Source organism: Thunnus maccoyii, chromosome 21 (assembly GCF_910596095.1).
Source record: "Thunnus maccoyii chromosome 21, fThuMac1.1, whole genome shotgun sequence".
NCBI lineage: Eukaryota > Metazoa > Chordata > Actinopteri > Scombriformes > Scombridae > Thunnus > Thunnus maccoyii.
Genome location: NC_056553.1, coordinates 4,146,963 through 4,170,416, shown reverse-complemented (window position 1 = coordinate 4,170,416; position 23,454 = coordinate 4,146,963). Strand labels below are relative to the sequence as shown.

Here is a 23,454-nt window from a genome sequence, read left to right as displayed (position 1 = left end):
GTACCGTACAAAATCAACACTATTTACATACAATATACACACACACATACATACACACCTAACACACACACACACACACACACACACCCAAACACACACACACCATGCGGTCTCTCTCTCCCATCCAGCCTTGAACACACAGACGAGTCCTCTGATGGGATTTCCTTCTTGTTCAACATCCTCCACCTCTTCCTCTCTCTCTCTCTCTCTCTAACACACACACACACACACACACACACACACACACTCAGGGACTGAAACATGACCGCTACGCTGCTACCAACAAACCCAAACTGCTATGTTAGCCAAACAAGCGCTAAGCAACTTCTGATATGCATAAAGATTTTTTTTTTCTTCTGATAAAAAGACAAACGATGATAAAAGACGATGAGAACGACGTCGACAAGAAACAAAGAAGAAGAACGATGAGATGATGTCATTAGATACTCTTTTTTTTTCTCCACAGGAATGTAAACAAATGATGCATTTTTATGAATTATTTTAAATAACGTCGACACTTTGAATAAAATTTTCTATATAACCTGCAGCGTCCCTCCAAACTGTGCAGGTAATTCTCATATTTCACAGCTAGCCAAGAAAGAAGAAGTTTTTTGGGATAAAGTGATATTTTTAAATCTTATTATAGTTAAATATTTATCTTTAATCTTCTGTATTCTCACTATATTTCAAGAGTCAGTGCACATCAGGTGGTAACTGTTGTACCAAAGCCCAGAGGACGTTCTTTACTGGGGATTCTTGTCTTAAATGAAAAAAAATAAACACTTTCTTGTTGTTATTTGTGTCAGAAAGATGCTTAAATGCAGACTGTTATGCAGGTTTTTGCCGTATAACTTAAATTAATCACAACTTTTTTTTATTATTTTGCTAATGAGATGTTTTCACTTCTTACCAAGAGGTTGTTATTCTCATGAAATTATGTAGATTTCAATATAAAAATATTAAAATCATTGACTAATATTTAAAATGTGGAAAATCTTCTGTTATTGATAACAGATCAGATCAGGAATCTCCCACAATAACAACCAACGTGCTGATTAATAAGTAGCTGTTGTTCATCAGTATCTGTCTGCTCAGGTTCTTCTAAGTTTCTAGTTTTTCTGACGTTTCATTAAGTCGACTTTGTGCTTGAACTTAAGTTTTAGGTAACAAACACTGAGCAGAGACTTAATATTTCTAAGTGATGCTGCAGTCTGTTTTCATTTTATAATCACAAAGAATCTAAGTGTCCTGAAATAAAAGACTATGTAATTGTGAAAAACAAAGAAAAAACAATTTTTAAATGTTTCACAGCATTGACTGAGTGAATCTAACTAAACCAACTAAAATAACATTTAGTCGTCGCTATTTTTCAGTCAAAAATAATGTCACCATGTTTTTCAAATGTATTGTTAAAAGTTTTGTATTATTACAATGAAGGCTGTAGCTACAAGTCATGGACAGACAGCATGTTGTTAGCAGTGGTATTAAAGAGTAAGAACCAAACCAGCATCTGACGGGTCCAAAGTGACACTTGCAGGTATATTTACATGTTGTTTAATGTGCTGCAGCCAAGCTAATTAGCTATCTAGCTGCTAACTGTTAGCGGTGCACTTTTCCCCGGTGAATGTTTGTTTGGCGGCTCGTTCAACAAGCTGCAGGACGAGACGTGTGTTCATGTTTGTAAGTTAGATAAGAAGAAGACTTTAGCAGGAAAGCTAACGTGGGTTGTTGTTGTGTAGCAGGATGCAATCAGGCTCAGTGTGACCTTCTGCTCTGAATATGACAGAACGGCAAGTTATCACTTTATGCAAAGATTTGATTGGCTGTATGGAAATAAAGACTCCAGCTATGTAAAAAAAACACATAAATTATTTCACTAAAGATTCTCAAAGGAGAACACAGGACAAGTCATTCACAGAGCAGATATATACGGTGCAGTAGACAAAAAAAAGTTTAATGAAAGTAGTTTAATTTCAGTTGGACTTGTTGAATGTAGAGAGGATGAATCCCTGCAGTGAAGAACGTCTTTTTAGGCCTTATTGCTACAGCTTTCCCATGTAAACTTTATCCAGAGCTCCCTTTATCCCAACAGCAGCTCTCTGATTGGCTGTTTTAAATAAGTAAATGTAAAACAACTGCAGCGACACCTCGAGGCCGTTGAGTCTTCAGTTCCCTTTGATCTTAAACTGGGACTACAACACCTCGTTTCCCATAAACTCCCTTTTAAATAACAATCTTTCCTTCTTTTCTTTAATATTCACAGTGCACTTTGCTCGATAAGAAAGAAAGACGCTTTGGGGACTGAATTTCACAGGTTTTTACTGCAAGTAATTAAGTAAGATAAGTGAAAAGCCGGCTGACTGATATGATGAAAAATGATGATTAATGTGCATGTTGGAATTCAGATTAAAATAACTACTTTATTGATAGACATTGCACTTGCTTTTTGCTTAAATTTGTGGTGTTTTTATTTGCCATGAAATAGTTTAGAGGTCAGAAAGATCACAAGAGAACAAAAGTAGATTCAGAAAAGATAAATCTGTGTGATTTTTCTGAGACACTTTGGACACTGAAAACACATCCAGTTGTGTGTTTTTTTTTTTTGTGTGTATTTTTTTGTGTGTTTTTTTTTGTGGGGGGGGGGGGGATGTTTTTCAGTGTTTCTGCTTTTTCAAGTTTTTTTCATAAAAGCTTTTCTTCTTTGATCGTCTGTGGATAAAAATCTGTTTGTAGTCGGCGTTTGATTCACATTCGAACTACAGAAAACGTCCCTGTCGCACACATGAACACAGACGGATGAACACACTCACATACACACACACACACTGCAAACACACACACACACACACACAGGGTGCGGGTGGAGAGAGCTGCATATAGGGGCTACTATACCTCATCGTGTTTTCGGTACCTCTCCATATAGATTATTATGTCTATGTACAATATTTATATTTTTACAATAATCTGGCTGCCCCTGTTCTAATTGAAATAATACCACAAATCTGGAATTTTTTTTTTTTTTTCTTTTTGAATCGACCAGTAAAACATGATGACAGATACAGTCTTTATTATTTTTCCTCTCTCTCTCTCTCTCTCTCTCTCTCGCTCTACTTTTACCTCCTAAAAACGACACGCGGCGTGACGAGCGGAGCTGCCGCCCTGTACACAGTGTTTCCCCTATAAGGCTTTCTACAGTGACAAGCTCCTGGTCAACGGTCACGAGATTAAACGGGGGTGTGAAAAATGGTCATACCACCACTGAGCAATCAATCAATCAATCAATCAATCAGCCAATCAATCAATCAACCAACCGGCACAACACGACTTTTAAAGAAAACGGACGACTTAAGACCACACACCATATGCAGGTTCAAAAATACAGTACATCTTGATTTTGGGGGGGGAAATAAATGAACAACAACGGCGATATGCACGGCATACAAACGCATGCTCGCTCTCTCTCTCGCTCTCTCCTAAACACACACACACACACACAGTCACGCACACACACACAGGCTACATGTTGTAGGCCACGTAGATGGGGTCTAGCTGGTCTTGTAAGAAGCCGTCGCGGAGGTGCATGCGCTGTTTCTCGCCGCGAGAGTTGATGGGGATGACGCCGATGTCCGTCACCACGACGACGCCCACGATCAGGTAGTGCTCCTCCAGCACCGCCTTGGTCACCATGGGAACCAGGTCCAGGGCTTCCTGCTCGGAACCCTCCAGCTCCACCACCACCACCAGCAGGTTGGTCCAGGGGAAGACGGCGCTGAGGACGACAAAGATTTTATTACTGGATCTATTTTTTTTTAAAGCTGCAGTATTTGACTTGTTTTAGCCACTTGAGGGCAGCAAAACTCCAGATTAAAAAGTTGTTATCCAGCAGACACAGAGCGACATGTTCATCCAGATATCTGGCTCTTTAGCTGCTAGATGTTCCACTTTCTTCACCTGCTGGTCTCTAACTTTGTCTTCCTGCTGTTTGGTGCACAGTGGATTTATCAGAGCTTATTTGCTGAAAACAGCTGCCTGGAGACGACACCTCGAGAATACTGAGACTGAACCAGACATTAAATGCGCCATAAAAGCAAAACTATGAGCTGAAAGAGGCTTAAAAGCTTCATAGAGCTGCAGAGCTGGTTAAAGGAGAAGGTAAGAAAAGTCGTTCACATCAGAGAAATGACAAACATTTGATATTTTAGCTTCTCAAATAAGAAAACTGAGTTTTTACTTGTGTTACATTTTTCTTATATTTTTCTTTTCTTATTATTCTGTAGTAAATTAAATATTTTGAGGGTTTAGATAGTTGCTTAGACAAAACAAAATGATGACTAGATTTTTTTTACTGGCATTTTCAGTATCTCCTGATGTTTTACAGACCAAACAATTCATCTAGAAAATAATCTGTAGATTAATAAATGAAATTAGTTGCAACCGTACAATCAACACTACAGATGTAGTCAGAAACACAGGTACAGATAAAACCTTTAAATGCTGTTTTTGTGGGTAAAATTGGAGTAAAATGTCTTCTCTTGGTTTGAAAACTGGTTTGAAGACTGATATTGAAGTGGTCTGAACTACAGCAGGTGGGTAAAAAAAACCCAAACTGGTGGAAGTTAGGGTTGTTCCAAATGAGGATATATAGTATACTATGTACTATGAGACAATAGAAATCTGTCATGTCAGATTTTGCTGAGAAAGTACAGTATCTACTCCTTTAAGATCTCTTATCTCTGACTTTGTCGGATTTGTGCATCAATGTGATGAAGTATTTAGATTTTTCAGGGTATTTACATTCACTTCTATGAATGATTTCTCAATTCCTAGAACATATAATATCTCCTAATATATTAATATCACAATATACAGTTACTGGGGGGTAACACTGAGGAAGCCCAACACACTTTGGTTGATTTTCACGTGTGTAGAAGAAGAGGACAAGCTGAAAAGCAACGTTTCATTACTCTTTAAACATTTCAAGAAAAATAAAAAAGCAAAAAACATCTATTTGATGTTTCCTTCATGTCTTTGTTGTAACCTACCACTCCATGATGCTCTTGTGCGCGCGGATGACAGAGGTCTCGATGTCGATGGGATGGTACCTCATCCCTCGCAGCTCCATGGCCTCCTCCAGCGCTCCGACCACAAACAGAGCGTCATGTCTCTCTGTTCACACAACAGAGAGGACAGAGGACAGAGAGAGGAAACGTTGGTGCTGGTGTTGAGAATTAGAAGAGAAAATGTGGGACAAAGAGAGAAAAATGACCTCCGTTGGCGTCGGTGAGCTCGGTGCGGCGCAGGAAGCCCAGGTAGCCCGTCCTCGCCCAGACCGTCTGAGTGTCTCCAAAACTGAGCCTGGAGTTGAAGTGGTCGGACTGGAGAACCTCTTCTCCATAACCGCTGTAGTAACCGCTGCCGTTATGAGCGCTGTGCACCCAGATCTGCAGGAGGAGCACGACAGTCAGAGTCCAAAAATCTGTTATTACGTTACATAAATATATTCAAGATGCTGCCTGAAACTGAATTTAAACTTTCAGTAAAGCAAAAAGTGAATATTTCAGAGTGGAGGAAAAAGACAGACTGGCAGCTGCAGCTGAACTAAACTTCAAACTCTTAATGTAAATATGTCTAGAAATAAAACACTCGGGGGAGAGAAGGAGGGAACAAAGAGACAAACAAGAAACACACAGAGGGACACTGAAGAGAAAAGAGAGAAAAGAAAAGAAATATAGACAGAAAATGTCAGAAAGGAAAAGATGTGTGATAATAAAAGGACAAGAATAAATGAAAAGGACAGAGAAGAAAAGAAAATATCTGAGAAAAGTTAAGTAAAGAAAAAAGGAAGAGAAACAAAAAGACAAAAGAGAAAAGAAAGAATGAAAAGACAAAAATAAAAAGGAAAAAAGAAGAAAGAACAGAGAGAATAAAAGATAAAAAGACGACAGAAAAAGGAAAAAAAGACAAAAATGAAAGAGAAAATAGGAAAAGAAATAATAATACATTTTATTTATAAAGCGTTTTTCAGGGAACTCAAAGAAAAACATTTAACACACAACATTAATTACACATTAACAGCAGTTGTGAAAAGGTGAGTTGTGATTAGTGATTTGATCGGTGAAGGAGGAGGTCTGGTGTTCGGTCCTGGTGTCAGAGGAGCGAAGGCTGAGAGGAGGAGGAGGAGGAGCAGGTCAGACAGGCAGGAGGAGGTCTGGGTGTGGAGGGTTTAGTGAGTGAGGAGAAGGACTCTGAACTGGACAAGCAGCCACTGGAGGTTCTGGAGTTTATTTAGGACTGTTGATGATGTGTCATAAAGATAATATAGAAAAGAAAAGGACTGAAAAGAAAAGAGAAAAAAAGAGAGAAAAAATAAAAGAAACAAACAGAAAAACAAAAAAGAAAAAGTTAAGAAAAAGAAAAAAGACCAAAAACAACACATAGACAAGAAAGAAAAGGAAAATCAAAAAACAAAAATAAATAAATAATATAGAAATAAAAAAAGAACAGACCGGATGAAAATGACAGAGAGAGAAAAGACGAAACAGGGAAAAAGGGAAAAGACAGAAAAAGAAGTAAAAAGAGACAAAAAAGAAAAGGAAGAAACAAAAAAGAAGAAGCTGAGAAAAGTAAAAGAGAAAAAGAAAAAACAGTAAGAAAATGAAAGGAAGAAACAAAAAGATAAAGTAAAGATAAAGAGTTTATTTGTGGCGACCTCTCCGAGGTGCGAGTCTCCCAGCGGTCCTTTGGTCTCTGGGTTTGCGATGATGATGCGAACTCCGGGCAGGATCTGGAAAATAAATAAATAAGATAAATAATAAGTCAGTTGCCACGGTTACGGCTTCTCTGTGAGTCTTTGCTTCTGTCATGAATACGTCTCACAGATGTTTAACTCAGAGTCACACTTTAAATTTCAAGTGTCAGTTCACGACATCGTCTCTCTGATGATGTGACGTTAAATAAAAAGCTTCAACAGACACAGAACAACAGTTTATAAGAGAGAAACACTCTGTTCCTCCGATAAACAACCTCTTTATCTCTGTTCTCTCCTCCCACATACAGTGAGTCAAAATAAGTAGCGGGCTGATCGATGAATGACGTCCTCTCTCTGTCTCTCTCTCTCTCTCTCTCTCTCTCTCTCTCTCTGAGCGAGCGAGTGTGGAGGAAGAAGAGACACGAACGTCTCATCAAACTCTGAGAACAGATCCGTCGGTGTTCAGGACTGCTGTTAACTCATGAAACCAGCAGGAACCTGATCCATAAAACTGTTAAACATGAGCAGAGCTGCGACGGTTAATCCATCGCCAGCTGTTCTGATGATTGATTTATTGTTTTGAGATGTTTTTTAAAGAGAAAAAGCTTCTTAAATGTGAATATTTTCTGGTTTCTTTAGTCCGCTGTGACAGTGAACTGAATATTTTTGGGTTGTGACTGTTGGTCGGGACAAAACGAGACATTTGAGGATAAATCTTGGGTTTTATTAATTTATAGACCCAACAACTAATCAATTAATCAAGATTAGATATAATATCTAATGATATTTCTGGGTTTCCATTTGTGAAAAATCACTTCAGGCTGATGTTTATCCATATTTAGAATTTATAACATTTAATAAATGGTTCATAACACAATATAATCAACCTGTAAGCAGATATAAGTGTTTATGAGGCTGCTGTATAAACTGATAATGAATGACTGTAATAAAACACAGTTGTAGTAATATATAATGTCCTTATATTTACATTATAGTGAATTATAAACCATTTATTAAATGTTTGTTTACTGCTTATAAATGCTAAATAGAGGAACTTAAAGATAACTTGTTTTGTAACCACGTTGGTTGCTGGTTTATTACAGAAATGATTTTAAGATTTCACTTCATGACCTCGTTCCAGACTTTATCTCTTTATGCGACTCTTTAATAACTTTCCTCTCACCAACCTGCGAGCAGTCTGAGGTCATCAGACAACAACATGTCGACTGTTTCCTGTCGACAGAACAACCTGCCCGACGGACTCAGATTTGCAAAATCAGATAAAATCATCTTTTAAACTGCTTCTGAAAACACATTTCTGTCAAAAGGTGACCGAATTAATCTCCGGCTTTGATAAGTGATAAATAAATATTTTTATTATTTGTCTTTCAGCTCTTTAGCTCATCAGACCTCACCAATAAAATGTATTTAATAAGAATTTAATAGCATTTACAATTGTTTTATTTATAACAGTTATAGCCTATAACCCTTTAGATCTATAGAGCATTATTAAATTATTAATTTACTGTAATTAAAGTAATTAGTTACAACCATTTAGAGACGGCGCCTTATTAGAAAGTGGAACCAAACTCAAAAATGTTAATTAAGAGGCATTCATATCAGCACATTTAGATTTTCTACACTTTAAAAAAACTCTTTTTTGTTATTTAGTAATGTAATAATAATAATTTCCTTGTTTTAAAACTCATTTCTTGCTTTTTTAACATGTGACACTGTGATGTATTTAGGTGGGAAAGTATTCAAGAGAGTTTATTGTTATTTTCTCTTTTTACAGTATTTCATAATGTGTTGTTTCAGTGCTCTGGTGTACACAATAAACAAACAAACGTGTGTGTGAAAACAATATAGTGTTAAATAGTACTGTATACAAGTGAAAAGCCAGATAAAGAAAGGTGAGTGAGGATGTTCAGGTGATGTACATCTTCCTCCTGGAGGTCATCACGCACATTAAATCGTATCTTAGACAACGAATGTGAACAGCTGATGTTTAATGAATAATGTTTGGTTGTTTTTTAACGGGGAAATGATCATTTCAGCAGTGATTTTGTGTCTCATGTCTGCAAACGTTTACTTGTATTTGTACAAAGTTATGGGACCAATTATTGTTCTGGTTCCTCTGTGCCGACTGTTATATATTTAGACTTTATGCAACGCTGTCAGTTGCTAAGAGATCTGTAAAGAAACTGAAATAAGTGTTGCTCGGGGATCAGATGAGTATAAATGTCATCTTCTCCTGGAATAAAAGCAGCAAATGTGTGATGCTGCTGCAGGAGGACTCAGTATCCTCTCTAACTAGTGCTGTAAATCTGCTGCAAAACAGTATTTTTAAAAGGTTTTTTGGGGAACATTTATTGTCATTTTTTTTTCTGGGTTTGGTCAAAAACACCTGTTACCTCCTCCTCGATGCCTGAATTTTATTTTTAAGCCCTTCTTTTAAACAGTATGATTGAAGTTTGTCTTTCAGATCAGAGTTCAGTTTAGCTCAGCTTAGTTCAGTCGGTCGTGACGTCACTTGATTCAGCATCATGATCACAGTGTTAACTTCTTCTTCTAGCTAGACTGTTGTCCTTTTAGTTATGGATGAGAAAAGAATTTAAAGGACACATATTCTGCATATTTGCAGGTCTATATATTAATATTCTGAGGCTCTACTGGAATATATTTGCATGATTTCCAGTTGAAAACTCCTTATTTATCTTATACTGGCCCTTCAGTTAAGCCTCTGTCTGAAACAGGCCGTTTTAGCTCCTGTCTCTTTAAGGCCCGCCTCCCAATGAGCCCACTCTGTTCTGATTGGTCAGCTCCTGTCGGCTCCGGAGGCAACGTAAACAAACTACAGTAGCAGGATGTCACTACTCTTCTTGTTCTTTACTTGAAATATAAACTTCTAAAAATACATTTGTACATGTTTGAGCCTGAAATATGCTAGTTGACAACGTGAACAACACACGGAAACAAACTTAGCAACAACAGACGGCCGTTTGTAGGCGTGTGTGAACAATCTGACGTCAACTCGAAGAGGAAGTAGAAGTAATTTTTACAAACGGAGCGTTCAGAGCAGGTTGAAGCCCTGACTTTTGACTGGAAGGCGACACATTTTAACAGTATAAACACAAAAAGCACGACGTGTCCCCTTTAATAACAACAAAAATAAAAGTACAAGTTGTGATTAGATGGTGCGGTATGTGTCTTAAGACAGCTGGGACACCAGACATGTCGTATTAAATGTGCTCTATAAATAAACTGACGTGACTATTGTCTACTGAACGTGGGCGAGACATACACACACTGTAGGCTATGATATTTTCCTCCTGTGCCATCTGCCCGCCTGTGATGACTGATGTACGGAGGACTCCAAGTCAAAGTCATATTGTTGTGATCAATTATTTAGTTATCTTAAGTATACGACCTTTTGTTTTCTTAAGATAACGAAGCAGTTATCACGAGAAAACTACAAGATTCAAACATTTCTTTTAACCAATCAACGAGGCAACACTCTTGGTAACAATCCAATTAACATGATGCGATGCTCTCCACACCCACGTATCCGCAGACGGGGAGGGAGGATGTTTCAGGGCTCGTCATGGACTCGAACCAGCTGTCTGATTTGAGTCACCGACTGTGGGAGGACATTCAGTCCGGAGCAGAAATAATCCTCCAATCTTCTGTCCTTCAATTTGCGGCCATTTTTAGTGCTTCTTGTGTGTCTCTGTAAAGGTCTTTTCACTGTAATCTGGTTTCCCTTCATTTAAAATGTTCCTCAGTGGAAAAATGAAAGTTTAATTGTAATATTTTGAAAACAACTTCCACTGTCTGATATTAATTCCTCAGTTTTTACATAAATGTCACACAAACCTCTTAAATGAGGATCCCAGGGGATCGTCTGTGGTTTTTAATCGTATCTGTTTTGGGTTTTTAACATGATTGAACTGACTGGGTGGTTTGTTTTTAAGATTAGATTTATTTTGTTGTGTTTTGGAGCTTGAATTTGGCAACATAGCTATATGTTACTGTATGTAGACGCCTTAAAGCTTCTGCTCATCTAAATCTAAATCAAACTCACCTTTCCAGACTCCATTAAAGGCAGACTGTGTGGAGAACCTCGCTCCACTAACCGAACCCTGAAACACACACATGAGGAAATGTAACAACTGTATAAGGTGAAGAGCAACAAAAAAAAACAAGTTCCTGTATATCATAATGTCATAGAGACAGGTGTGTAGGATCAAAAACTCTTAACATGAGAAGAAAACCAAAGAATCCTGAACATTGTCCGTCTCTTGACTCACTTTAATGACACATTTCAGTCCTTTTTCTTATATTTTCTTTGCATTGTTTTCTTGTACATGTAAATAATTTTGTAATATAGTGATTACTGACTGTTTGCCTGCAGTGCCTTCTTTTACCTTAGACTATAGTGTAGATTGTGTCATATGTGATTTTGGGAACATTTTCTTATCTAACATCCCTGGAGGGCCCTATTGTACAATGTGAACCATTTTTATAATACTTACATATCAGTGTCCTGTTTGTCATTGACCTTCATTTATATACATATTGGGAGGAGTTGCCAGCGTCCTCTGATTGGCTGGAATAATTGGCAGGTAAAAAGCCTTTATGTGGATGGTTGTTTGTTTATATGAATTTCACCTGATGAAGGTCTGAAACATGTCGTGTTATTAAGGTGAGTTCAAGTGATCGACAGTTTGCTGGATTCTTTAGTTTTCTTTTCAAGCGAAGAACCGAAAAAATAAAGAAAGCTGACGATGACGTGGTCGTACCTGTCATGGCGCAGCGCCCTCATGTCCACATAGACGGTCGTGGGGTCCGGTCCTGAAGTGCCCTGCAGCCAATCAGAATGCAGACAATAAGCATGTGATCAGAGACTCAGTGTCATTTGACATTGTAATTCCAGGCTTAAAACAATACTTTTTTTTCTGATATATTAGTTTTAAGGAAAACAAAAATTTAACTAAAGAAGCCGAAGTTCTTAATGATTAAACGTCTCAACACAAGCAGCTTCACAAGGACTTTGCCTTCATAGAATTTGCTCTAAAACCTGAAAAATTTTGCAGCAATTATTGATCAAAGAATGAATAAACAAGATCTGATTAGAGATTCAATGTTAACTTTCGGTAGTTGACATTTATTGATACTCTGTGTTAAGGACACATTTCAACTGGTATCTTAAAAGCCTTTACGGTGACTAAACAGGATGTAAATAAATAAATAAATGACTTTACATATTGGTCAAAACATTGTGAATTAGCACTTTATCTTTGTTCTACAACAACATCATCTTAATAAAAGTTGAGGAGGAAATATTACATGTTTTTCAGCACATGAATTAAGTAAATTCAGTTATTTATGTGGTTGTTAAGTCTCTAAATGCAGAGCTACAGATGAACAATACTCCATCTAAAATGTGTCTTAAGTCACATCAGCTCAGAGTTCAGACGCTGTGTTTACCTGCAGGCAGATGGCCAGGTTGACTCTGCAGCCGAAGGCCGTGCTGACGGATCGCGGGTGAAGGCCGAGATCTTTGAACAGTTTGGAGAAGGAGTGCGTGAGCGACATCCTGGGCCTCTCCTCTGCCACCACCACGCAGGCCCGAACCCGAGACAGATCCAGACCCCGAGCCTGGACGGGAGGACAAACAAAAAAGGAGGACTGAGGAACATCTTTTATAAAAATCTGTCTGAGGGTTTTTATCATGAAACTGATCAGTTGGTAAAACATTTGATTCCTCTGTGGCTGAAGAGGAGACATGTGGGCGTTAAATGTAATACAGAACGTTTTAAAAGGAGCAAACGACAAAGGTGTGTTTTGTAAAAAAAAAAAAAGCAGCCAAGTAAGAAAAGAACATTTCTACTTTTCACTCAGCGTTCGACCTTCAGTCTCCATGGAGACGTAGAGAAAGATAATCACTAAAATTAACTCTGCAGCTTCCATCAGTGACCAATCAGAGACGTCTGCGGCTTTAACTTCAGCACTTACACGTAGCCTCGGGCTGAGCAAACAGAGAGAAACACTTTATTACAGCTGAGGACGGACGAGTGAAGTCAGTTAGAGTCAAGAGTCTGCAGCTTTTCTTACTGCTCATGTTCAGTTAAAAGACAAACTGAGTGCAGCTGTAAAGATGCTTTTTAATAAAAAGTGATCGTCAGCCACAAGCGAGATCTTGTTGGCCGGTCGGTTTGTCAGTGAACGTGCGCAACTCTTTGCTGCTGCCGTCAAGATTCGTGACGGTTCGACTTTTTCAAACTTGCTGCCTTGACTCACTTAGTGACCATGGCAACCACAGAAACTACAGCGAGAGAGAGAGACGTATGACTGGTATGTGAGTTTCCTGAATGATCTTCACCACAAGAGAAAAGATCAACGGAGAGAAACAGTATCAGCTCCAAAGTCTGATATCCTGTTCGCATGTCTCAATCATCATTTCCTTTATTCTAAATTAAAACCAGCTCTATGTAGCAGCAGGATGAGATCGTACTGGTTGGGCGGCAGCAGCTCGTGCTGTACAGGCTGGTAGGATGGGAGGTAACTGGGAGTCGATGTTGCCGAGCTGAAGCCACAGCGGCAAGCGCTCGCCGATACAGTGACATCACTTCTCCCAGCAAAGACCTACCTGACCCCGAGTGTCCTGAGTGCAAATTAAAATATTTGAATCAATATTCAGAAATAACGATTAACAAAAACTGCCCCTGTAGCTAAAATGTTTTGGGAACTATGAAATCCTGCAGGAATTACATTTATGAATAAATGCAGAGACTTAAAGCTCCTTTAGTGAATGTAATGTGTTTCCATGACAACTAAAGAACAAAGATGAGACTCAGATTAAAATGCTGTCATTCAAATGTTATATTTACTGTAGATGGATGTCTGAAAAGAGACAAAAAATTAAATAGTTTCAGTTTTGTCCATATAGTTTAACTCTGCTTACTATTTAACCATTTAGTAGCAGAAGTTGGCTACATTATCTGTTTCTTAAGTGCCAACCATCCAATGTAATATTTTAAATATCGATAGTAGTGACAACAAGTCCTTGCTTTCAGTCTGAATAAAAGTTGTTGTAGCAGTAATGATGCTTCTGAGATCCTAAAAAAGGTTCCTACAGTGAAAAAGAAGTCGTGAAACCAATGTCACAAATGTATTTGCAGGTTTTTCCAGTGTTGTTGTTGTTGTTGTCACTGACCTTGAGCGCTTCGGTCTGCAGGCCGAGCCCTTTGGTGCAGAGCTCCATGACGCTGTAGGAGCAGAAGGTGTCTCGCACCCTCAGCTGGCTGACGGCCAGCAGCCACAGCGCCGGGTTGGACTCCAGCTCCACCGGCGGGATCAGGATGGACTGGTGGCCTGAATACACACTGCAAACAACACACACACACACACACACACACACACACACACACACACACACACACACACACACACACACTTTATTCACACAGCCCTTTAATGGATACATGCAATAAAAATGAATCTGCTCCTGTTACATAAACAGTCTCGTTGACATCAGAATGTATTTTCCACAGAGACCTGAGAGCCAAAAGCACTTAATAACAATAAGGTGCAAATGTGAGTTATTATTGCTTTAAAGTCATTGAGACGTTCTCGTACCCAAAGTGATTTGCAGTCTGTTTTATTTATAAGACATTTCAGCAGCAGAAATCTGCTCTCGCCAAGTTCAGAACTTCTGAGCAGAGAATTTAAAAATCAACCACAGCGAAAGATTTACAGACGATCGAGACAAGAGAGGAAAGTTTCAGACGGACGAGGGAGCGTCGCACCACAACAGTGAATCTCTCTTCTTATTATTAAAGGAGGCCAGACGACCTCCTGACATCAATCTTCATGTGACTATCAGACACTTCTGTGATGAAACAAGACTGTGGTGAACTGCAACAACAGTATTTGATTATTTTTCTTACTTGCAGTGAATTATTTTGTCAGTGATTATGAAGAACATATATTAAATGGCCAAAACTATATGGACACCTGAGCATTGGAGTCAGATTTATGGGCATACAGGTGCTTAATATGCACAGACTTGGAGGAAAGAGAAGCTTCCTGGATTGATGTTTGGATACTCTGCATATGTCTGATGGTTTAAATGACGATTTTTTAAAATAAATATTCATTGATTTGATTTATTGAACAGGACAGTGTGCAGTATTAAGCATAAATGATGCACTGCACCAGAGTTAGCTTGAAGTTAGCTTATTCACGGGAAACTATTGTGCATTTCGATGGTTTGCCAGATGTGTCTTACTTACCGAGGAACTGCTGCAGAAAACATGTTTAAACGAGCACTTTAACATTATAATAATGTCAATTAATGTGTATGTAAGTGACTAAAAAAATACATAATTTAAATGTATTTAAATAATGTACTGCAATTCAGTCTTCAAAATTGACAGCTGCTCCTCCTACAGACTGAACTGAATGTGTATTAATATTATTATCTTTACATTATTAACTGTGCATCACAGAATTAAAAGCACTCACAGACAGGTTCTGTAATTTTATGATTTTAGTGTATTATTACCAAAATAAAAGCAAAGTAACTTTCCTTTTCCTTAAAAAACAGTAGTTATACAAGTATTCATTCATTCAATAATACAATAAAATTATAGAATAAAAAGTAAAGCTTCTGTGATTATACATGTCAACATAAATGACATGAGGAGTACTGTACAGTCTATGAAACCAGTTTTATTACAGACTGGAAAGTGTGGGCATTTACTAGGCAGGTATGGTTTAATGAAAGATGATTTGCATTATGGGAAATGTAGGATCCAGTGTTGTTGGAGCTTGAAAGTCAAGATATCTCAGCCTCTGTTGATTATTTTTTTAATGCGTCTCTCACATAGAAGTGCTTCACTACATCGCTGGCGCACACTTTAAAGACTGAAATACATATTTAATAGTGTGTACGTCTGCAGGGGGGACGGACACAAACCTGCAGAGACACCAGAGGACAAAGCCGAGGCCGCAGTAGGGATCCAGACAGATGGCCACTTCTCTGGACGGGTACAACTCACACTGCAGCTTCACCGACCGGCAGAAGGCTCCAACGGCATTATGGGACATCTGGAGAGAGAAGGGAGGGAAGGAGAGAGAGAGAGAGAGAGAGAGAGACAACAAACACACAAACACACACACACAGACAAAGAACAGGATAGAAAAGACGGACGGTTAGTTTGTAAATTCACAAGATTTATATCCGATACTTTAACAAATGCATCTCCTTTAATGTAAATTAGAGGAGGATGCAGCCTTCACTCTGATGTTTATTTCATACAGGGATATAAACAAAAGGCTTGACGTTTCTACTGTTTGCCAAATGTGCTTTTATTCTGCTCTTTTGTCATGTTTACTGTCTGTGCTGTGTGTCGTTTGTCGCGGCTCTGACAGCTGAATTTTCCTGCGGAATGAAAAAGCGATGAATAAATGAAATAAGGAGGGGAAGGTGGCCCGGAGACTGTGAGCGCTTTGGTCGGGTGATGAGGATTAACAGCTGAGCTGACCTGAACTCCGGCCAGCATGCCGGTCGTCGACACACTGAAGTCCAGATAGGCCAGACCGTCGGGGTTGGTGGGCTTATACAGAGCGGGAGGCTTCTTCTTTGGCAGGTCATCTGCAGTACAAACACACACACACACACACACACACACACGCACACGCATATTTGTTTTATTACACTCAGTCTGTTGAGTTGCATTCATTTCAGAAATACTGACCTCAAGCTGAACCTAAAACACTACTAACTCAGCTTGAGCAGTAATGTAAGAACATGTGCTGTTGTCGTGGAAACACTGTTACACGACTGATACTTTACTCACACAGTAGCTTCTTCAAAACGTACCGAAACTTAATTTTTGCAAACATCATCTGGAGTTAAACACAAAAAAACATAAGTCAGGTTAAGTGAATGTGACCTGAACTGTATTTTACTACCAGTGTTTCCCATACATTGATTTATTTGTTGCGGCTCACCACAATATCAACACTGACCGCCACATATTGATTTTTCTATTTTTTTTTACTATTTAAAACGGGTAAAATCTTATTTCCTTGCAGAGCAGCGTGCGGCTCATCGATTGGCTCTGCCCCTCTTTGCCCCGCTCGCTCTCTCTCTCTCTCTCTCTCTCTCTCTCTCTCTCACATACGTCTATGAGCATCCCCTCCTCTCCGTGCACGCTCTGAACCAAAAAACATGATTATGCAAGAGAGGAAGGACTGTTGTTGGCTTTTCCCTTTAAGAGAAGACAGCAGCTGGCGGCTAGTATCATGAACACCTCTGCACAAAAACTGATGCATTCAATTTAACTCTGATAAGTTAGTTTATCTATGTTCCCAACTCTTTTCAGTAAAACTCTTCAAATAAGTTAAATAAATTAGCAAGCATGTAAGGAGCCCAGCTAGTAAGGATAGCTAAGTTAACGTTAGAATACAGCTGGGTTGTCGCTGTAATAATTAAATTAAGAGAGAGTGGGTGTCATGCTTTACTAGCACATGTAGATGTATGTGTATAAGGGTGACATGATACACATTCCTGCTAATGGTTTTAATGTTCCAGTTCAGTCACGTCTTGTATTTTCCAGCATAGATCCATCAAATATTCAGATAAAATACCTGAAAACACCCGTGTGAGTGTGCAGGGTTTGTGTCGTGCAGGTTTGTGTGTTTGTTTTGTGAGAGACGGGCTGCTGTACCGGTGTCGAGGACAGGCGGCCAGTTCCTGATGTCCACCGTGGCCATGGCCTCCTTGGAGCGCAGCAGCTTACAGATGACCGCCGTGGTCATCACGCAGGCCGAGTGACTGACCTGCAGAGAGAGAGAGAGAGAGAGAGAGAGAGAGAGAGGTCAGAGGTCGTCTAATAGACAGCAGTACTGGAGCTGGAAGGGATTCGGTGCCTCAAACAATCAAGGACATTTTAGCAGAACAGAAGCTTTCTGATGAACGAGACGTATCAACACAAAAAAGAAAAACAATAATAACAGAGAGGAAAGAATAAAACAATAATTTTCTCTGTCTTAAATGCTTTCAGAACATAATGTTTAGTTCATACAACAATTTCTAAAAAAGTGTTTAAAGGTGCAATATGTGATTCATTCCCACTAGATGTCAGCAAACAACTATTTGCTATGTAAAGACATAGTGGAGTCATGGCGACCTGAGCAGAGAATGAAGTCACATCTCATATTACAGCCAAACAGTAGACTAACATACGTTTCTGAAAACATCTGAGGTGAGAAACAGGCAACACAATAACCAATAATCTTGATGCATATTTGATCAGCTCTGCCTAGTTTGACAGTTTGATCTGAGTTTACTAGAGTGTGACATCTAGTGAGGCTGAATGTTGTATATAATATTTTTTTTGATGAGACTCTGACCTCGACAATCATCTTGACGGTGGGCAGGGTGGTGGAGATGTTCTGAGGGTGAGGCGGTCGCACCGTGATGGGAACACAGCCGGCGTACAGGGAGCCGTAGAAGGCTGCGATCAGGTCGATACCTGCGGGGGACACACGGGAAGAGAGACGTGTGAGCGTTTAAAACACTCAGAGTCTTCAAATGTTGATGTTCAGTAAACATCAGATGTAATGTGTACCTGGTGGGTAGACCAGAGCCACGTGGTCTCCCTCCTGCAGACCTCCTCGCTCCAGCAGCAGAGCCGCCACTCGTTCTGCCCTCTTATGGAGCTGCAGACAGGTGAGAGAGCTGGACACCGCCCCCTGCAGGACGGGAGGGAGGGAGGAGTTATAAACTACATGAGGAGTTCAGCCAACATAAATAACAAACAATTATCAGCTCTATTTGTTACAAAGCTTCTCTTCTCTTTGTTTTTTTTGTGTAGGGTCCCTTGCACATGAATATATGTCATAAAAGAAAACAAAAATAAATCCCACTACAACCCCAGTAACACTTCTACAGCCAGTACACAATCAAACCTCAGTTTTTAATCTCATTTCTCATAGATCATATGAGCTGTTTCTGGACCACCATCTAATTTATTACAGTTTTAAGATGTTTTATTGTGAAAATATAATGTTTGCAGCTAAATGTCGAGGGCTTCCTGTAGTAATTATGTTGCAGGTGTGTCGTAGCAGCAGCAAACAACCAAGAGATAATAAACAACATGTAGTAAAGTGACGTAAAGAGGAAATTATATCTCAGAAAACAGAAACAAAAATACAAGTAGCAATGACTAAAACTATTGATGCTGGTCACATGACTGGATGTGACTTCTATGTAAAGTATTTACAGTATATAAAATTAACACAGGATCTATTAAATCAATAATTAGTCAATATAAATTGGTAGATATACACATATTCTTGGGTAAATGTCTTAAAAAAGTTATTTTATCTTCTGTATCTATGGCCTCTTATGTTCATATGAATATAAAATCTAAATTCTTCAGAGTCGGATCTTCGTTGATATAAACTATAAGTGTGGTCAGAGGTGTGTGTGTGTGTGTGTGTGTGTGTGTGTGTGTGTGTGTGTGTTGTTACCCGGGAGCTGAGCAGAGTGTAGAGGACGTGGTCCGGTGTGGTCTGAGCTCTCCACTGCAAAACCTCCGACAGGAACAGGAACTAGAAAAACACAAGACGTCATCACACACATGAGGTGCGTTGAATTTCATCACCCTGACGTGACAGATCCTGCATCTACACAGACTTTCTTTGTGTAATCTGAGTGTATATGTTGGACACATTTCATCTTTTGGGACTGACTGTGAAATTTCAAACATTTAATATAACTTTACCGCCTTTAAATTTGTTACCTAAACTACATAATATGAATAACAGAAGGGCTGCACCGAGCGGTTTCACAGAAGCCATAAAATTCTGCTTTTTACCCACAAATTCTACCAACATCAGCACATAAACTTGCAGACCAGACATGAGGAGTCCACGTCAGTATGTGCTTACTCACCGGCCGCTGCTGACAGAAGCAGAGCGGCTGAATCTCTGCTTCTGTCCGTCACATTTTAAGTGCTTTTAATCAATATCACAGACTGAGAAACTTCAAAGGAGCTGAGAAACAACCTGCCGATACTTCAGAGCGTCTCAGAAAAAACGCACATACGACTAATGAAACCTCTTCTTCTTCTTCATCATCATCATCATCAGGGAGTTGAAACAGTGATCGGCCTGTTATAAAAGTTTATCGGCTGCTTATGATGATGAATCAATCAGAGCTCCTGATATTTGAGTTTATTCAACATAAACATTCAAGCTTCATAAACCCAAGAAAACAAAAAAATCTCTCTCGAGGCACAGAGGAAGGAGTCGCTCTTCCACCAGGATAAAAACATGATATTTAATTTATCTTTTTAATTTTCATCATAAAAAAAGAAGGAAGACATACAGTAGAGGCCTGTGCTTTTAACATATACTAGTGTGTGATTGTTTGACCCTGAGGAAGGCCGGCGTGCAGTAATAACGGCTCTTTTAGTCGAGATTGAGAGTCGGGATACAGACAGGAAGTGCATCACAAGTTCCCCACTGGAATGAAAACTGGGATGTTGCACTTATGTGAGATGCATCTGAACCACAAAGCTTTTAAACTTGTTTGCTTTGAGTTCAGAGCATTTTATCTATCATGACATCACTGCTCCTAGCCTTATAGAAAGTGTGTGTGTGTGTGTGTGTGTGTGTGTGTGTGTGTGTGTGTGTGTGTGTGTGTGTGTGTCACCTGGTCATTGTCATCAGTCTGTCCCAAATCTCTGCCGCTGGCCTGAGCGATCCTCTTCCCTGACACCAGATTCCCCACCATCACAGAGGCAGGACCGATCTCTGCAACACACACACACACACACACACACACACACACACACACACACACACACACACACACACACACACACGATCAGCACAGCAGTCCTACAGAGTGTCATTCATCAATTTCATTCCTAAAATAATCAAAAGACGCAGAAGAAGAAGACGTTCACCTGGCTGTTTCTGCCGCGGTTTGGGCAGGTTGGTGACGCAGGTGTGGGGGCACATGAGGACGTTGCAGGGGTGCAGCCCCCCCTCCAGGTACAGCTGCTTGATCTCTGATAGGTGGATGCCGCCCAGAGGAGTCTTGGGGAGGGTGTTGGCCGGGACCAGAGCCAAGCAGAACACGCCCACCCCGTGGATGCTGTCTATGGCCTTGAGAAGGGAAGAGACGCACGGAGGACAGTCAGAGGACCGAGGGATGATCTGCTGGAATGTGGTTTGGGGTTCATTTTGTCAATAAAAGGGATTTTTACAGACTGCTAATGACGAATACTGTAAAACAGCCTCGACTGCTTCTACATCAGACTGACTTTTAGTAGAAAAACCAGTCTGAACGCTAGAAAAATGAGTTGATTTTGACTGAAAAGAGCAAATAAAGTCACAAATGCTGGTTTCTTACACTCATTTGTCATTCATACATAATCATTTTAACATTATTACAGTGTTTATTACTGAATATATTTATTTCCCATTTCCAGTGTTGCTGTTCTGAATTCTTGTGTGATTTTCTAAATTTTACGCTGCTGGTTTGAGCAGAAATTGCAGCCTCCAGTATCAAATTTTAAAATATCCGTTTTAAACGAACATTAACGTTTCTAGTATTCAGGCAGTGAGTAATAATAAAAAAATGTTGAATGCTGGATTGTTGCTATGGTAACCCTGGTCGAGGAGCTTGCGTATAAGTTTTGATTAATTGCTTTTGTGATCAGTGATTTTTATCTTGTGAGACACAAAGATGGATCTAAGAATCAATAAGTGCGAGGACACAGAAACACTTTAATAATATGATGCAAATCAACTCCATGAACCCATAATAAGGCCTCGTTTGTGAAGCTTATGATGCTCCGTTTTTGTTGAGAGTTCGTCACGGTGACTTAAAGGGCAGGTTCACAATTTTTCAAGCGTGTCTTAAACCAGCAGTCAGGTTGAAAAACCAGTCTGAACGCTGGAAAAATGAGTTGATTTTGACTGAAAAGAGTGAATAAAGCCACAAATGCTGGTTTCTTACATTCATTTGTCTTTCATACATAATCATTTTAACATTATCACAGTGTTTATTGCTGAATATATTTATATTTCCCATTTCCAGTGTTGCTGTTTTGAATTTTTGTGTGATTTTCTAAATTTGACGCTGCTGTTTGAGCAGAAATTGCAGCTTAAAAACAAATTAATTTGAAATACCTCCATTATAAAATTTCAAAAATCCGTTGTAAATGAACATCAACCTTTCTAGTGTTAAGGCAGTGAGTGATAATAAAAAAATGTTGAATGCTGGATTGTTACTATGGTAACCCTGGTCGAGGAGCTTGCGTATAAGTTTTGATTAATTGCTTTTGTGATTTTTATCTTGTGAGACACAAAGATGAAATCAACAGGCTGTTAACTGGATTCCAGAGCTGTATATAAGAATCTCTGTTACAGTTTTAGGGGGTAAAAACTGTATACTGTATAGTAGAAGTATTGTATTACTGGTGTCTTGCTGGATGCACATCTCTGTTCTAGCTGCCGTACTTGATTTAGGCTGACAAGTGGAAGTCAACATGAACATCCCGCCTGGTGCGACTTCATCACCGTCCTCTTACTCTTTGCACTGAGCCGTACAGGACGGGACGGCGGCGTGTCAGAAGTGATCTACCTGCAGCACGCGGCTCATCCACTGGAAGCTGTCCTCCTCCGTGGAGTCGGGTCTCTGCTCGGCAACCACCACGATCCTCTCATCCCTCAACACCGTCACAGAGAACACCGCTATCCTGCAGGATAGGACGAGAGGAAAAAGACAAACTCGTTTCTTTCTTTCTCCTCGGCAGCTGTTACTGAGCCGACACGTTCAGGACGTACTGTTTAATATCTGATATCAATCAATCATCCACAGTTGATGTGACTAAAGCTTCCTGACTGCAGCTAGAGAGCAATTTATCTACTATATTAGACAGTGAAAGTAGTGTCTGATATAGTAGTCTAGTCTTCTGACCACTCAAAGCACTTTACACTACAGGCCAACAGTCTCCCCTTGACACACATTAACACACTGATGGTGCTGCCTTCAGGAGCAGTTTGGGGTTCAGTATTTTGCCAAAAGACTCTTTGGGATCAAACTACCGATCCTCTGATTGGTGGACGACCTGCTCTACCTCCAGAGCAACAGCTCTGTTGAGTTTTATGTATGTGTGTATGAGTACACATATGTAAAACATTTTTATTCCACCATTAAACTAACTCAGGTCACTTTTACTGCACTTATATTTATTTAAGCACTACACACTTGTGTCATCCTTTATTTTCCTTTTATCTATTTATGTATTTATGTATTATTTTGACCTGGTCCTGTGAGGAATAGTGTATTATTTATTCTTATGGATATGATTAGAGTAACAACTGTTATTTAATAAATGCTGTTTTAGAAGCTTTTTCCATCCTGATGGTGACAAAATTAAAGAAAAAAATTGAATTTTAGGCCACAAAATTGTTAGATTTGAAGATGTGGAATATCAACCAAAATCATTTTTATTTTATTAACATAAAAAGTATCAAAATCTCACACTAGAAAAAGTAAAAGTTTCCCATTTCAGCTGAAGATATTATTGCTCTTTCAGAATTTTCCAAATTAGAAAGAATCGACTAAATTTTGGGCCTATAATTAATAATTAAGTTTCTAATAACATAATACC

General features: G+C 39.2%; 1 protein-coding gene across 6 annotated transcripts in view; it reads right to left on the bottom strand.

The window, feature by feature from the left end:
- Positions 1-1,690: 1,690 nt before the first annotated feature.
- The window catches only part of LOC121887981 (disco-interacting protein 2 homolog C-like), a 69,049-nt gene continuing 47,285 nt past the window's right edge, over positions 1,691-23,454 (bottom strand). For all 6 annotated transcript variants that reach the window (XM_042399182.1, XM_042399185.1, XM_042399186.1 and 3 more), the window contains 17 exons: positions 22,422-22,536; positions 20,737-20,938; positions 20,481-20,581; positions 19,295-19,375; positions 18,391-18,514; positions 18,173-18,294; positions 17,488-17,599; positions 16,300-16,409; positions 15,732-15,862; positions 13,968-14,136; positions 12,239-12,409; positions 11,551-11,612; positions 10,833-10,890; positions 6,710-6,784; positions 5,267-5,441; positions 5,043-5,166; positions 1,691-3,769 (listed from right to left, as the gene is read on the bottom strand). In XM_042399182.1, the coding sequence (XP_042255116.1) occupies positions 3,517-3,769; positions 5,043-5,166; positions 5,267-5,441; positions 6,710-6,784; positions 10,833-10,890; positions 11,551-11,612; positions 12,239-12,409; positions 13,968-14,136; positions 15,732-15,862; positions 16,300-16,409; positions 17,488-17,599; positions 18,173-18,294; positions 18,391-18,514; positions 19,295-19,375; positions 20,481-20,581; positions 20,737-20,938; positions 22,422-22,536 (2,185 nt within the window). In that variant the 3' untranslated portion in view covers positions 1,691-3,516. The remainder of the gene's footprint in view (positions 3,770-5,042; positions 5,167-5,266; positions 5,442-6,709; positions 6,785-10,832; positions 10,891-11,550; positions 11,613-12,238; positions 12,410-13,967; positions 14,137-15,731; positions 15,863-16,299; positions 16,410-17,487; positions 17,600-18,172; positions 18,295-18,390; positions 18,515-19,294; positions 19,376-20,480; positions 20,582-20,736; positions 20,939-22,421; positions 22,537-23,454) is intronic.